At 36.1% G+C, this 17,496-nt stretch overlaps 1 protein-coding gene across 1 annotated transcript in view; it reads right to left on the bottom strand.

Moving 5' to 3' along the window:
* LOC136847254 (cilia- and flagella-associated protein 44-like) overlaps positions 1–17,496 on the bottom strand; it is a 50,962-nt gene that overhangs the window by 6,153 nt on the left and 27,313 nt on the right. The window contains exons 21-34 of the mRNA XM_067118765.1: positions 16,984–17,044; positions 15,236–15,400; positions 14,876–15,055; positions 14,607–14,756; positions 10,846–11,049; positions 9,710–9,997; positions 6,562–6,783; positions 5,447–5,627; positions 5,017–5,188; positions 2,885–3,023; positions 1,126–1,236; positions 837–979; positions 595–679; positions 229–375 (exon numbers count right to left, since the gene is read on the bottom strand). Coding sequence (XP_066974866.1) covers positions 229–375; positions 595–679; positions 837–979; positions 1,126–1,236; positions 2,885–3,023; positions 5,017–5,188; positions 5,447–5,627; positions 6,562–6,783; positions 9,710–9,997; positions 10,846–11,049; positions 14,607–14,756; positions 14,876–15,055; positions 15,236–15,400; positions 16,984–17,044 — 2,248 coding nt within the window. The remainder of the gene's footprint in view (positions 1–228; positions 376–594; positions 680–836; positions 980–1,125; positions 1,237–2,884; positions 3,024–5,016; positions 5,189–5,446; positions 5,628–6,561; positions 6,784–9,709; positions 9,998–10,845; positions 11,050–14,606; positions 14,757–14,875; positions 15,056–15,235; positions 15,401–16,983; positions 17,045–17,496) is intronic.

Raw genomic sequence — 17,496 nt, 5'->3', positions numbered from 1 at the left:
ACCTACCCATTGAAATGAACCAAGAAACAAAATAAAAGAAAGTTTTCATATCTAATTTTCTTTAAATAGCCTCAAACTTTTTAACAACTTTCTGAGTATAATATCTGTTGCTATATTCTAAGCAATTATTTATCAAGACTGAATCTGAACACCGTGCTACAAACTTGTAATTTGAATGCATAAATCTTTCATAAATTCCTTCCCATACAAAATAAAGAAAAACTTCACCTGGAGTTGATTGATGTTATTTTCATGCCGATTCATTTGACTGGCAACCTTGCCAGGCCATCGTAGGTCAAGCTCTGTTTCTAGTTTGGCCTTCACATCCTCTAGGCCAGCTTGTGCACCCATTCCAAGTTTGCAAGCTCTTGTCACCTTATGAAGACATGAAACACTCAGTTATTTTTTATGGGCACTTCAAACTATGAAACAATCCAGTAAATTATAATAATGAAAATGAAATACAGAATAAAAACTAAAAGGTATGAGATCAGATTGCAATATTACTCCATTACCAAGAATTTTCTTCCCAGGTCTCAAGTGCGGGTGATTTTTATGCTAATTCTTGCATTAGTGATGATAAAATATTCTTACTTGGTAAGTCTGTTCCAGTGATGCAAGTTCCTGCCGGAGCTCATTTATCTGTTTGTTAAGAGACCTACGTTCTGTACGGCTCTCTCTGTTTGGATAAAAGTGTATGAAATGATTATTACTTAAAGACAACTAGTTAAGGTCAAAAGTATCTGCAGTCACTCTTAATTTCCCAAGACCTTCACAAGCTCCTTTTAGCTGGATAATAGCCATAGCATATGCAGAATTTTAAATGCAATACAAACCTGTGCTTGCGAATAGCTAACTCCTGAGCTTTCTTGGCTTTGGCTAACTGTTGCTCTAATTGCTGCAGATGTTCTTTTGTAAGGAGATTAGCTGAGGCGCACTTTCCCTCCTGCGGCCACTGTACTGCTGCTAAACTGTCAGGCTGAATGATATGATAGATCAGAATGTGATACCATAATTTTTATAAACCACTACTTACAATATTTATATATAATAGTCATTCATAATGTTAGGTTTTCCAAGCAATATTATAAATGTGCATTTAGTATACAAATGAACTGAATTTACCTGGGTATTGGGGTAAGGTAAAACAGTAACTGTACCCAAGTCTCCACTGGTCTGACTTTTCCGCAGCCAAACAACTGATGGAATTGCGCCTAGCTCCTTCTCGCGGTTATTCTTTTATAAAATACCAAGAAATATTAGTTTCACATGGCAGAGTTCAAGAAACTTGCAGCCTAAAATTAACATGCACTAAATTCTTCCTTATGCAGGTCACACAGGACCTATCTGTAGTATACAACTCCCTCTCATAGTAATTTTGGTTGTTAGTTACCATTCATGATTACACAGGCAAAGGTCATGAAATAACTTCATTCTTTTATATAAAACTATAATGGATTACAATCAAGCTTTGTACAAGACTTCTTCATGGCAATCAGTAAGGCACAAGACTAGGTTATGTGACTTAAATAATGAAGATCAAATAATAAGTAGGAACACTCACTGGATATTGAGACCAGCATTTGAATGTTCTTGTTCCTAAAAGGTTTTAAGTTGTTAAGGTGTATCAACTGTATTATAATAAAAAAAGTTGACACATCTATATGGAGGATCAATACATATACCATTAACAGGCTTAGCAACCTTCCACTGCATAGAATGTCCATGTGTAAAAAGAGAAAAATAGAGCTGAAAGAAAAGAGGACTCTTCAGAAACAAAGTAAATCAACAAACAAGTCAAGGTCTATCAGCAAATACTGTAGACGAATGTATGCAGAAATGGAGCAATTTAGAAGCCAGCCAGAAAATCGAGACAAGTGATGCATAATAGATTATAACAGCACTGCAGCCTCCTTTGAATTCGAGATTCAACAGTTTTGCAGTCTGTATGAAAGACTCTGATGCTGGAAAGTGTGACATCATGGCACCCAAACAAATGGATGCTGGTACTCTACAAAGCGAGCAGCGTGCTCGCTTAATGGTGCATCAGTAAATGCAATGAGGGAAAGAGGGTATTACGGAAGATGGACAAACAGGATATCTTCAGATGAGGGCCTGAATCGTAAGTGCCTTTATCATCTGAACACTTTCACCATCTCTATAGACAGATGAAGCATGTAATTAATTCCTGAAACTCTGGCAACATTAGATAACATTTTTATTTAATGTGAGGCAGAATTTTAAGTCTTGAGTCGAAACCAAGATTACCAATATTCATAACAATTAGGCTTTTTGTATATCAGGGTTGGAAGCCCAGCATGAAATAATTAAATCAAAATAGTCTTACATATTCTAAAGTTTGTGCTGTCATTCTTAAAAATTTTAACGAGTGAAATCAAAACTGGATTTTTTGAAAAACTTATTTAACAACTCATTATTATTAAATAGCTGGAAAAATTGTCATACTGACTCAAAAGTATCATCAAAGGGAGTATAGTGTGCAAAAAAATTTTAAAAGTTTTTCAAATATTTTAATTTTTCCACTTTTATCCCATTTTAAAAACGAACTTATTTCAAATTTTGTAATAACTGAATTATTGCAAAGATAGCCACATGAACTCCAAAATAGAAAGGTTGTGTTCCAATAACATTTATAAAGAGGTATGATGGGTATCCAGTAGGCTGAACAAGAATTCGCACAACAAAATGGTGACTCCCGATATTTCGCTGGATATTTAAACAAAAGTACAATTAAACAAATTCTAGATTGTTTAAAAAATTATGTTGAATATTTGTCAAAAATATTTTCTTCAGGCAACACAGAAATTACACTAACTACCATTTAGAATTTGAAAGTTGTAGTGCAGCACACAGACCAACATACCTGTAATGTGGTCAAAGAAGAGAGGGCTGAGTGGGTGAGATGTGTAGCACGTACAAGACGACGGAGAACTGCTGCGTGACGTCTTTCTTCTCCTGTCCTCTCACGGCGACTCTTTTCCACAGTACCTGCCACTCTCCACCTTTCATTCAACAGGTGAAGGAAGAATTTTGGTTGACAATGTGGTGACAAAATTCTACAACCACAAAATTCTACATCAAATAACAAAAGAAATATCATAAAACTACTTAATGAATACAGACTAATTCCATGGGACAATTTAAAAAAGCTCTCTCTTTTAACAGATTTTTTAATGGTCGTCGTTAACACAAGAAAGCAATTCTAACAATAAGAAGACACTCACTGTAGGTATTTAATGCAATTCTCTTTACTAAAATGATTAAAATCGGTAAGAAATATACTATCTTTGACGTTGTCATTCAAAATATTTGGGGTCCTTGAATTTCTTCACCTGAAGGTTAATAAGTCTCAGACAATAGGCTTAGACTTTCCCAGCAACAAAAGAAATCTTACTCCTTTCTTCTGACATGGTAAAATAGTAACAGCATTGTTTTGGTAACATGCATCTAAAAAGATTCTACACCACATGATCATATTCCTCTGATTTCAAGATGGCACCATACTCCCCTCTCGTTACATTAAAATAGGATGCATTTTGAACTTTAGTTATCAGTTCTTTCAGCTGTGCTGCTGCCACTTCATCTGGTTCAAGAACTTTCTACTGGCCTGATATAGTCATGCCTGACTACCATTTCAAATACATGGCCAGCTGCCAAACCTGCACGTTACATACGAGTATATCCTAGTTTCATGTGGTTTGACTCATTGACCAAGTTATAGCAAAATTACAACACAAGATTTAACACATTTGCAGAAGCCTATTTGACTGCTAAAGAGGAACTTGTTTAAGTATCATTGAATATGTAGTTCAAGACACTATACTCACTGAGGACTGTCATAAAAAATCAATCAAAGATCTGTAATCTTACAATTAATGTGCATGCTGAGGGAGGGATAGCCTACACAAGTGGACAACACCAGCATCAAAACAGTCAAGAAACTCCTAAAGTCACTTACTGTAACTAATGGATATCTTCTACCACAATCCAAGCAAAGGATTTTAAAGAATTAAGAAGGGCAAGTTCTATAACTTCTACTCTTTGGTTACTCTGAAATGCAACATGCAAGAATCTAGAACATCCACTGGTTTATTGACATGGCACAGACAAGGACTCTGAGTAACAAAGCCAAAAGCCATGGATGTCACAACAGAAACCTAAGAGTATTCTGCACCTGGACAGCAGAATTAACTTCAAAGGAAGCAAACAGTTGGTTTTGATCAAATATTACATAAAAAAAATCATGAAATTGTTCAGCTAATTTAACATGAACCTGAGTGGTGATAGATCTTCAACAAAGGGCACTCTGATTATCACTTTGCCTCAGTAGCTGACAGTGCCACAACATTTCACAAAAAGAGATCCAGGCTTGGTTTTAAGAGAAAAGCACAAAACACTTGATGGGAAAATTGTATCACTGCTACCAATGGAAATGTTGAACTTCAAATGTGCACTTCATAAGCCTTGGCTACCCTCAAGAATAGCCTTACACAGGAAAATATGATAACTTCAGGTATAAAGATAACTTCATTTATAAAGAACATTTACTTGAACAGATATATTATTGACCCTGATGCTGCTAACCCCCTGACAGCAATCATCAAATACCAAGCATAGCAACAAAATCTTCAATATGCAATGTGCATCATGCTTATTTCTCTCACATTTTGTTCTGGATTTATAAGGATTTATTTTGATCTCGAAATATTGTATCTAGCTTGTGCATGGAATGTTTATTTCATGGGAAAGAATGAAAACAATGAGAATGATAGAATGATACCAGTAAAGATAAGAATTACCAAAGGTGAAGGGTAAGGGCAGGATCTAAACCTCACCCCTACCCCAATGTGCGTAGTGGAAAGATGGTGTGGATGATGGCTATAACCACACCCACACACCAAAACCCTCAGGGCTCGGCTTAATCCTTAAGTCAGCGACGCATGATAACGAACTTACGAGATTTCCAGTATCCTTTCAACTCATGTTATGGCTCACCTGAGATCCCTCAGAAGAGTTACGAGTGAGAAAACAGCCGGGTCACACCCTGGTGGTCTAGGGCCATTCTCATCCATTCTCGCTTCATCGGTACCAAGTCCCGAATCATTGTCTCCACTGTCATCACCTTCATCGTTACCATCACTATCACCACCCTCACTACTACTTGAAACTGAGAGAAATTTTCATCATAAAAGAAAAGGAAAATTAAGTTAAAGGTAAACTATGAAAAATTCTTCATAAGATGGAATACTATATATATATATATATATATATATATATATATATATATATATATATATATATATATATATATATATATATACGATATATATATATATATATATATATATATATATATATATATATGTATACTCTGAAATATCAAGATTGTATCAGAAGCTACATTCCTTATACTCCTATGACATACCAGATTGCCTGTGAGTTGGACCAGGCGTGGTGCGGGATTCAAAATATCGAGTAAGCTGTACTTCAAACTGAGCATTGTCTGTCACTAAGTGGCTGAAAGCTCTTTCAACTTCTCCTTCCAATTCTACCAGACACTCTAATTCGTGGTCATAGTCTTGTATTCTCTTTCGTAGCGCCAACACCTAAACATCGTGCATAAATATAGAAACATTTGCTTTTCAGTCATAAAATTTTCAGGACCTGCATAATTTTTTAGGCATTTCCAGTAGTACGTGTATTATTTCTAAATATAAACCATAAAAATGTCTAAGTATAACCAATTAATTGTTTAAAGTATCAGTTCAAAAGTGTCATAATGATTTTTTTGTTTGACAGTATATTTCGGCAATGGAAAGACTGAACAGCTTAAATTTCTAAGGTATAAAGTTCCCTAAGTTGCCTTTATCTTGTTTGGCGGCAATCAGTATGACAGAGGGTACAAGGTCATATGGAGAGAGGAACAATATACTTGGACATGAAAAAGCAGGATTAGTAACAATGGTGTACCATTTTCAATGACAGCTTGATATGATCTATATACAAGCTGATTCATTTTCTTTCCCTACTAAAAGATACACAGAAATCTGTCACATCTAAATTTGTTGCAAGCAGAATACTGTGTTGTGCTTTTTTGTAATGGTTACAAGAGCCACAGTTATATAAACAAGTGAATTTGTGATTATCATAAGAGGAGGTATCGCATGTTATCCAACACACCTCTCCAGCTGCAAAATGAAATATGAAAATTGTTTGAAAGTAAAGAAGCAGAGGCGAAAGTGTTCTAAAATTGAGTAATAAAAATAGTTAAAAAGGCATTTCAAAGGTTATGCTACAGGTGAATTGTCAATTCCTGTTATTATTTGTAAAAAAACTGTGGATCTTTTAACCACATCTGAATTTTTTGCCATCGTTATCGATGGGAAGATTGTTTCGAGAATCCCTAATAGTATCTGAAAAATATCGCCCTTGAGTTTCACATGAGAATTTTGTATTTCCTCCATGTAGAATATGAGGGGAACAATGAAGATAAATGCATTCCTTTTTGACCTTGAAATGGATCCTTGCGCAATGCTTTACCTTTTCTTTCACAACTTGTCTTTCCTTGAGCCTTTCCCTTAAACTCATCCTAAGCTTCTTTTCGGTGTCCCTGTAGTGTACTCTCACGGCCACTGTCTTCACCAACTGCCCTGCCTGTAACACTGCCCACGCCAGTCTCCAACGCTCGTCAACCACTTGGCGCGCAATGTCATCCAGTATTTTATCAGCTTCCTTACCAGTATCTTGGACTGCTTCTGGAATCTGGAAAGAAAAAAAATACCTATAATGAAAGCTTTCTTTTCAAAAGATGACCAGCAAACAACAACTTTTACAGGTGCATCTCCCGTTCTGTTATTATTACTGTTTATAATGATTATATATTCTCGTGGAGCACACCAAACAATGTAAACTCTTCAGGTAAGCTTATACAAAGTCAAATGATCATTTTTCAGTTAAAGCAAAGCAAACGGCAAGGAAGGGAGTATAAATGGAAACAGTAGAAGCATCTGTATATTGTCTATTGATATCATTAATGGCAAATCACAATGATTACAACCCAAACCATGTAATAATATAAGGAAAATGAAATAACCATTCAGTGAATAAAAGTTGTAAATACATGAGAGTACACTTCAAGTATACCATCAAGTAACTGAACAAATCACTTGTCAAGACATTCCTGTGTCCTCCTAAACCTAATATTTTGTCAGTCACAGGGTCCATAACATTTTTCATGGTACTGCTACAAACATACAAGCAAACCAGACTAAAAACATAACCTCCCTGGCAGAAGTAATGATAAATAAAAGAGAAGAAATGGGTCTTAACCAAATGCAGCACTGTAATAGACTGCATATAATGTAAGCTCAACAAAGGCATCTAAGAAATTTCAACAAAGGTGCTATTAATTTCTAACAAGTTTGTGCATAGCAATCTGCAAATAGGCTATTGGCAAGAGGGCACAAGACATTTTAAATAACTTTGGTGCTGCCTCTACTGAAGAGGTCATACATTTTTGGGTACTTTTTTAACAGTCTTGCAGGCAGCCATTTCTACATACTGAGAATATATTTGTGGACTCCCCAATCCTCAGCCTTGACAGTATGTCTCTTATGACACTCCTTTTGGAGGGCTAGATGTCAACACACTTCAAGACCAAAATGTTGGAAATGAGCATTCCCTATATCCATCAGAGGTGAATCGGTGCAAGCAAATATGGACTATGTTGATGCTACACTGCAGAAGCACCTAAAACTAGATGTCTCATTATAACTTCAAATAACTCTAACCTCTTGATAGCTTAATAAACCCTGGGTACATGAATGTTTCTGAGGAATACTTCAAATATCTCTGAGGTAAAGTTGGTGTCATTATCTGAGACTGTATTGAAGAACGCAACAGTTTCTTAACTATCTGAGAGATGCTTGCGTGAACAACCTGTAAGTGGCATTTCACACATTTAGTAGCAACATCACAAATTAGGTATCGCTTACCACAGTGAGAGTTAACAGGTACCACATTATTCACTGGCCATTTGTAGAAAGGAACTGAATAAAAAAAAGAAATTTCCAGGGGCTCCTCTGAAACTCTAAGAAATATTAGTTGGCAAGGTTTACTTGAGATTACTGTATATATAATTAAATTTTGAGACAAACTTGGCCATGCATAGTATCAAACGATGAGATAGGTGGTCTTAGTGACACCAGTATTTACTGATGGGTTTCTGATGTATGAAATACAGCACCTCAAAAAGTGAGCACTGAAAAATACAAGGGATTTGTGTCATTAATCATGCAGGCCTCAAGCGTTCCCTTGCCAGAGACAATATAATTTTTCATCTCCCAGGGGAGCCTTGATCCAGGTTTGCAATATAGTGCCCTGCTACTGTACCTAAGAGAATCATCAAAGGTCAGCTATGACACTGAGTTAAAAAAAAAAAAGTTATTTTTTTCAGTGCACAGTGTTTCAACTGAAATAACGAGGGTGCAGGCGTGTGGCGTGCAAATTAGCGCTATTTAATTCCTTCTTGTTTTTAAAGTATGAGCGTCTACCGAGAAAAAATGTGAAAAATGTATTCTAAATCTAAATCTTTCGTCTCAAGTTAGCATGTTTAAAAGAAAAAGAAATGATTTTGTTTTAATAAAAATTAAAACCTCAAAAATTTTATAAACACAAATTCAAATATAAATAAGGTTGTAGGACTTAAAATGTCTCGCCGATTTCAATTGTCTTAAAATGATCAAAATTTTATGATTTTCATTAATAAGCAAAATTGTGATTTTTAATGGTTTGCTTAAAATCATATGAAGTATTAGGCTTGAAAAATGTGGAAGATTGCCAGAATAGAAAGCCGGATCCATTCCTGTTATCTGTGGCACCGTCAGCTGTTACATTGTTTCTGATCTAAAAAAAAAAAATAAAACAGCACACACAGCCATTGCTTTTCTCCTCTTGCATTTTTAGCCCTTGATCTTTGTCTACACCAACTATGAACAGCTTATCACATCTATTAAATATCCTCTCCTTTTTCTATACTGAACAACAATGACTAAAAAGGTTGTTCTCCTGGCTGCGCTATCATTTTTTTGTCAAATTCATTTTTACTTCAAACAAATCCCTCATTGCTATACTTTCTGTAATACTCTAACAGTATTTTCTGGAGGGGAAGGTGGGGCGGGGGAAGGGTTTGTAATAGTACTTCAGCTTGTTTTACCAAGATCATAACCTTGGCTTTTGAGCGTCTCTCCAGTGCTATAATCATTCTCCTCTCGTAGGGACAAGGTCAAAATACGTATTAGCAATACGAATGCCCCAGTACACATGTAAGGATACTTTATTACTTTCAAGTCAGCACATTGTGCAAGTAATTTAATGCAATGATACTTCGAAATTGCCAACACTGTTTCACAATCTTAAGTCTTCATGAACAACCCTGAAGACCTTTTTGAATTGGGGGTATAAATGCAGGAAAGGAACTCATTGGTTGTGGGTTAAGCAACAAGTCTAAGGAGAACAACATATAGGACTATAACTTGTGGTAAGGAAGAACCTACAGTAATTTTACAGCTAAAAAGGACAGTCGTGGGTGGGGCTTAAGGTACAGCTCATAATAAAACATTATGCTACCCAAGTGAAAAACCAGTGAAAATGGAACAAATACAGAAACGAATACACACTGTTAATATACCTGGCTAAGTTCTGTGAGGTAACCAATCCTTCGTCGTTGAATTTGCTGCACCTGATCTAAGGACATGGGTGGACGGGGCATTGGTGTTGGGTTAGGCGAGTATCTCCCGCTCTTTCGTCCTTTCCCACTGTATAAAGTTTTTGGAGTCCGGGTTGTGGTAGCCCCCGTCCGTCCTGTGCGGACGCTCCGGGATGTTGTTAGAGAACGGGAAGTGGTCCCCGTTTGAGGAGTTTTGCTAGATTTGGCCATTCTTGGTGACCCCGCAAGACTCAAAGGAGGTACATCCGTCTGGAAAAGCGTGTCATTTTAGTTCCAAGTAATTATCAGCTTAACCTTTAAGAAAACATTCCACTTATCATAACAGTAATTTAGGTATCAAGCAATATAACTTTCTAACATTCAAGTTACAGCCCCTCGCCTAATATTTCTCACAAAGGCTATGCCTTGGAAAACATTTGGACAATCCCTCAAATGTCACACAGGGAAAGGATTGAGATCAATAAGTGCCTCTCTGAAAAATAGCAATAATATTCTTAATCAGTTTCTGGAGTATCTCTTTTCGCACATGTTCAAGATAAATCCCTACTAAATCACTTCCTGTTTTCTTGTAAACAGCTATATTTTTATTAATGAATTACATCTTAAATGTTTCTCTCCTTTCACAGGGACAAGATTTTAGTATTATTTTGTATTTACATCATATATTTAAATATCTCTCATGGTACTGTATATACAGGTGAAGTATCTATGTTTATGAATTAACAAAAAATGGAAATGAAATGAAGCCTCCCCAAAGAATCGTAAGCATAGAAATCTCAGTTCCCAGCGTAAATAAATCATACAACTTAATGAAGGTTCCTCAGAATGCTGGCGAAGGAAATTCTTTTTCTTTGATTCTTATTGAATTAAAATACTATAACAACCTATTTGAATATATGGAACCTATCGTTAGTACAGAAAAACTCAACCTTGATATAACAAAATTGAAAAAAAAGGAAAATAAGAAGCATTTACACATCTCTTACAAATAGACTTAAAAGCCACATTACGGGAGTGAGAACCACTATGAAGATTCCTAAGGAAATGCTTTAACCATTACCAATCACCTCTTAGTATGTCATCTTCTAACTCCTTACCCCTTCACTGTCTCTTTTGACATTATGATAAGACGACCTCTTGTCAGCTTCAGTAGTTGGCATTCTTGGTGAGGATTTGGTTCTCCTGCTAGTACTGGTTCCTCTCTGAGTGCTGTTGTCTGCTCCTAGGCGTCCTGAGGTTTCTAGGGGTCCATCTAAATCTAAGAGGTCACAATAGAATTCATTTACCAGCTCATCTGATATCTGTGAAACAAGAAGAAAGTTAAGAAAATGTTGAAAACGCTTGAGTACAGCCAGAATTATGAGAAATTTCTAAAAAAAAAAAATATCATGTTAATAATCTTCGGTTTCAAGGAATTTTCTAGTTAGTGTAGGCTGAAAGTATGGTGCAGAATACATTCCAGTTCATTAACTAATTAGGCGGTTAACTTTCCAGGGTGTGTCAATGTACATGGGGAAAGAATGAATACATACATAGATAGAAAAGTGATAAACATTGGCTGTTAATGGCATTAACCAACAAGCATTCTTGCAAAAAAACTGTCACTTATGTGGTAAATTTACTGGGTTCAAAAATGTTATTGACATCCATAAGAAAATACTTTGGTTTTCACAAACTCTTAAGTGACTGACACAGCCCAGAAGCATTCAATTTGTTTGATGCTTGATTGGATACTGATTGGGAATCTGAAATTTCATTATTGAGTGGTGTCAATGTGCTTCACATAAGTGATAATGATTCTGTTCAAAGTTGCAATAATGTATGGTATGAAAAACATGAATATGCACTGAAAACTCAATCATTACTTTACAGCAGTCACTGGATACTATCATAAAGTCATGTTAATGAGCAACTTGTGTACTCGTAAATATGAAAAAGACCGAAAATGTAATTATTTTTTCCAGTTGTCTTTGTTTTAACTAAATCCTCCTGCTTACACTATACAAATAACTGTCTCATTTTCCGAGTCATACAGAGCTGAAAATAGAACACTGAAATGCTCGTACACTGACCTCATGCCCCAAATCCTGGTGCTCCCAACTAGGCCAGCTTAACTTGGTGCTCATTAAAGGCAAGGGATGAAATTCCCTGAAGACACTTATTTTCTAGTTTCCTATTTCAGTACATCACATTTTAACAGAAGGTACACGTTTTAACCATAAAAGGAGTGCTTATTCACTGCCTGAGAAGTTCATGAATGAACTGCTATGGAAGTTTATCCAAATGCTATGGATTCATATACTGTACTGTACAATACTGTATATGTTTCACAGCAAGACATTCACTGCAAGATTAGAATGATGATAAAATTCTATCATATGCAAATTCACCTCATGTTGCAACCTGTGTAGCAATAAAACTTAACCATACATCTGTAGGTGATAGAACTCTGAGTAAAATGAAGTACAGGTAGCCATGCACTTTATCTAATATCCAAACATTAAGAATATTTCTGTGCAGGAAGAAATTAAAGGGGTTTGTGCTTTGTGTACTAAGACCCTAATACTGTATTGACTATACAATAATTTTTGTAACAGTTCTGTCAGCCATGGAAGTGACTGTTCCTACACATCGATTGCAGAAGCACTCTGATTGACATTAAGAATGGATGAACATTCTATTACAAATCTGCTAAGCTTTTTAAGGTAGAATCAGCAAGCTCAAAAAGGGCAAAAGATAATCTTATGTATTCTTCAGTAAAAATAAAGTTAGAGGTCAAGTACTGTACCTTACAAGCAAAACATTTCTTTATTTATAAGACAAGTCAGTTAACTCTCCCCAGGCATGAAACCAGCATTTAAAGGCATTCTTGACACTGATGCCACATGATAATACCTGTAAATGCAATTTGTGCTTCAAAGATAAGTCTGTTGGGTATAATACCAATATCAGGCCAGCCACTTATATTGTAAACTGACAACATCTAGTCAATCAGAACCTTTTTTAGGGTGAACAGGTGGAAAAACAAAGTTTCCTGGCTAGTCCATGGGCTCAGGAAAGCCAAATTAAAAGGTTATACTGTAGTAATCTTCCTATCCTAACGCACTCTGACCAAGGCTTTCACTAGAGTATCAATTATCATTTCCAGGTGACATAATGTCTCCTGTTGGATTGACTTTCTCTGAGTAAACAATACTAGATGCCTTAAAAGGTCCATAACAAAATTCTTATTTCCTGTATTGAATTGAGGGAATTAAATATCACTGCAATCTTCTGACTAAAGATTAGCTATCATTACTCCACAGACAGGATCTCTTGTTGTCTCCCATCAAAACGACGTTTATAAGTGCTCTCTGATTGTTTAGTTTGGTACAATCTATCTTTTGATGTCCCATGTTAGAGGTCTTGGTATTCTGCTTAGCACCGAGACCCCATTAACTCCATTGGTTCTACAATATTAGATGTCAGGTAGCTCTAAGGACAAATGCTAGAAGAACCATTGGCCAAAGTTATAGAAGGATGAATGACCAATTGGTAAGTGGAAAAAGAGTCCATTTGACATTTTATTCAGCATTTTTCTCTTTTTAGTATTGCAGTATTACAATAGTATAGTAGTTGGAGTAGCTCCAAGATTCAAAATAGGTATGGGATTCCTGAGGCTGGTATATTGCTACATGCCAGACAATGAACTCACGACAAAACTCCTGTTATTGTGCACAGTCCAGTGATATATTTTCTTCAGACCTCTCCAATTCTTTAACAACATTGTGCAGTCTTTAGGATGATTGAGAGAACTGAGATTACTGAAACCTTTCTTTCATAATAGCAGGCCAAGGAATGGAACACAGAATTTAGGCCAAAGGCCTAGCACTCGGACCCATGAGGTCATTCAGCACTGAAACAGAAATTGAGAGTAGAAAGGTTTCAAAGGTGTAACAGGAGGAAAACCTCAAAGCAGCTGTACTATGAAACAATTGTTAGGGAGGGTGGAAGCAGGATAGAAGAAAGAGAATATAAATGGAGGTACAGTAAAAGGAATTAAAGGGGTTGCAGCTAGAGGCTGAAGGGACTCTGCAAAGACCCTTAAGTAATGCCTACAGTGCACTGCATGAGGTGCACTGACAGCACTACCCTCCTACAGGGAATAGCAGGTTACATTTAAAAAGAACTTGTAAAGACAATTTCCTATGCTGAAGTTTTTTTGAGTACCTCATACTGAATGATCATATTGTATTGCTTTCTAGACATTTCACTTTATTTAGTTTTTTTAATCTTTCTCTCCTCTAACTGATCCATAAAATGTTTGGGAAACAAATGCCATGTCCTTGCTGTCACAGAAGCAAAAAAATGTTTTTGCAAACAGGACATTTCATTTGGATATACCTTTCAGACAGACATTTGAACTTATTGCATTTTTCAAGTATAAACGTGAAGATGTTTCATCTATTAACCCATGCTTTGTCTAGAGCCTCAAATAAATTGCTACTTAATCTTATGGTTTCATGTTTCCACCACAGCAGTTAACATAAATCAGGATTAAAGTATTAAAACCTTAATGGGATTCAAATCTGGCACAATGTTAACCAAAATCGTGAGTGTCAGCAAAATTTATAATAATATTCTTATCTTCTAATTCTTACTTTTCCACTAGATTTATGGATTTTCATTTGTGAATTGAAAACATCAAACAAAGCTGCTTTCCTTAACGCTTCCCCGGTTTTTCCGATTCTGTTCTCACAATTTGTAAAAAACATTCAATATTACCTTAAAGGGCTAGGCTGTTGCATTACATACTCAACATACAGCTTACATCCTACATCCTTTGTTTAGCTTAAGAACATACTTTACCAAATCCAACCTTGACACTCAGATGTAGCTGTTGATGCGTTAAGTTGAGGGAAGGGTGACCCCACTCTGCCCGATGAAGATTTACTTGCTGTAAAACTGCTGACTGAGCTTCAGCTGCGTCTTGTAACTTCTCCCTGGATCTTTTGCTCTCTACTTCGACCTGGAAATATTATCCTTGGTCATATGGTCAATTTCAGTATATTGGAGGAGAAGTTAGAATTATCACTGGACTGGATATGTTATAAGAATGGGTCATACTACCAAGTATGTATGCTTTACCCGTCCTAGAAGACTCCACAGTTTGTTTTCAACTTCTTCAACAGTGACACTGGCCGGGGGCACAGTCACTTCATCTTTGATAACTTGATCATGGTCCTCCTCTCCTTGCACCCCCTTACCATTTCCATCATCACCTTCATTCGTAAGAGGCAGGTTATGCTCTATTTTGTATGACGTCAGCTGCCAAAAGCAATGGTAGTATGGTTAGAACTGCCACCTCAAATTTGTTGGGAAAACTTGGGAATAAACTTTTGCAACTGCAAAAAATCTATGAAACTAAAAAACTGTCATATTTACAAACTGATACTTAAATTGACCTAGCACAGACTTGAAAGAACCAATGAAGAGAGAAAAACATACCTGAGCACTTCTAGCATCTTCTCTTGCTCGATATCCTTCTAAGCGATTAAAGGCAGTCCTCCTCCATTTCAACTCCCTCCCAACATCGAGATCAGCTTCTGAGAGTCCACCCTCACCACCCACACCCCTCCCAGCTGCACCAACGCGTCCTACAACTTCACGAACCTGGTTAAAATAATGCAGCGATTACCGGTAAGTTGCCAAAAGAGACCCATACTTTTTTATTTATGAATGTTTGCAAGTCGATTATATAAACAAAAAACATACCACAGAACAAAAGACTCAATACACATTTTTCTTAATTTTCTCTATTTTCTAAAAGTGAAAATTTATATAACAGGAAGTATACTTATTTTACATTAATTTCACTCATCAAATTTTATCTTTCATTGTCCCCCTTATCATTTCATCAACTGTTTTTAGTATTCATGTTCAAATTTACAAGACTGAAAGCAATATACCACACGCTAACAAACATGATATCAAAATTACATACCACATTAACAAACATTTACTGAACTAGTATTGTACAAAATTCCATACCAAAATGCCAGCCTTGGTTCAAACAAAGCAAACTTGTTTCTCTTCTACAATATTTCATTGCTTTCCAATTTGTTTTCTGGAAGACTGCTCAGTTTTCAGACTCAACTGGTAAACTGACATGTATACTTTGAAGAACATACTGTACTGAACAGTTTCCAATTTTGATTTGGTGTATATTTATAAAAGATATTCCCGTAGAGAGGGAAGCGTATTATTTCTCTATTGGACAGACTGAGGTAGGTATGACAGTCCATATCTGGTTGTTAAACCCCCAAGACCCATAACTGCCATGAAAGGGTTTTTGATATCTGTTAAGGCTGAGACAATGGGGAGGACAACATCATGGTGACCAAAATCTCTTATGGAAATTGACATCAAGGGCCACTGAGAGAGAGAGAGAGAGAGAGAGAGAGAGAGAGAGAGAGAGAGAGAGAGAGAGAGAGAGAGAGAGAGAGAGAGAGAGGTGCAATTAACTTCACTGATGATTGGTGATTTTGATAGTTCGTATATGTCGAGAGACTATTGCCATGTTGGTCCCACTCGGATTGTCTGTGGTGCATTCATACAGAATTGGAACTGTTCTAGTTGTTTGATGCTAACTATTTTGTATTTCATTTTGTTTGAGTTATCAATTTGCCTTTTACCAAAATATCATGACTTCCCAGCTGCACAGAATAAATTAAATAAACAATTAGTGTTTTCTTTGTAAATCATCCTTAGAAAGATATAAAGTTTGAAAGTAAATTAAATGAACCAGACAGAAAGGAACTACCGATCAGTAAAAGCCCCAGTCACTTAGGGAGGTGGAGTGCATATTTCAGTACACCATTAGAAATGACTGGGAAGGAAGGACTAATTCTTATCTACTACCACTGCTCGTTTGAAAAATAGTGATACCTGTGGCAATAACAATATTTTATTATTACTAGGAATACGTGTGTTAACTGTTGTTCTGTTGCTGTTAAACCTCTTGTGCTTCACACTATTGGAAAATAGCAAGAAAGACGATATAGGTTAAGCCCTATTCTACAATAAATGGCCATACTTTGTTCATGTGCCCTGCTGTTAGATACCATTTTCTGATTATTGAAACTTCTAGAGCTTGGTGAAAAACAAGAGTTTATTGGCTTTTTAATATATCTGTATTTGTCTAATGTTACCATTGTATTTGTGGTGTAATTTATTCACCAGCATGTACAACTTACTTGAGCCTGCAAACTGGCAAGGGAATCCCGCTCATCCTCTTCACTGGTTGCATCATCCCGACTGCAGGATACGTAAAAAAAAAAAAAAAAATTAGTGTTCTAATGAACTTATGGGATATGGGAAATCTTTGAATATCAAAAGACTCTTCTAAAGGTTTCTCATCCCACAAAGAGGTACTACGAGTACACGAAAAGTTAGCAATACAAAACTGGCGCCAAGTTACTAAAATTTTGGTAACTCTTACCCTGTATATGCAAATACAATGCCTATTAGGTCATTATTGAAGGCCATGATTAATAATTAAACTTATGAAATATGACAAATTTTAAGAGTAATTTGTATTATGTTTATCTGCAGGTCATTTTACTTACGAGTAGATTACTGGGCAAACACCCGCTCTTAAAATATGGAACTAAATTGTTAACGTTATTTAACTGGCATGAGATACCACAGAGTATATAATAGAAATTGATATTAATAGTGTGACATATATGAATAAAACAGAAGAAAAT

Source organism: Macrobrachium rosenbergii, chromosome 16 (assembly GCF_040412425.1).
Source record: "Macrobrachium rosenbergii isolate ZJJX-2024 chromosome 16, ASM4041242v1, whole genome shotgun sequence".
NCBI lineage: Eukaryota > Metazoa > Arthropoda > Malacostraca > Decapoda > Palaemonidae > Macrobrachium > Macrobrachium rosenbergii.
Note: the sequence above shows the minus strand (reverse complement) of the source record. Positions and strands in the feature narration are given on the sequence as shown.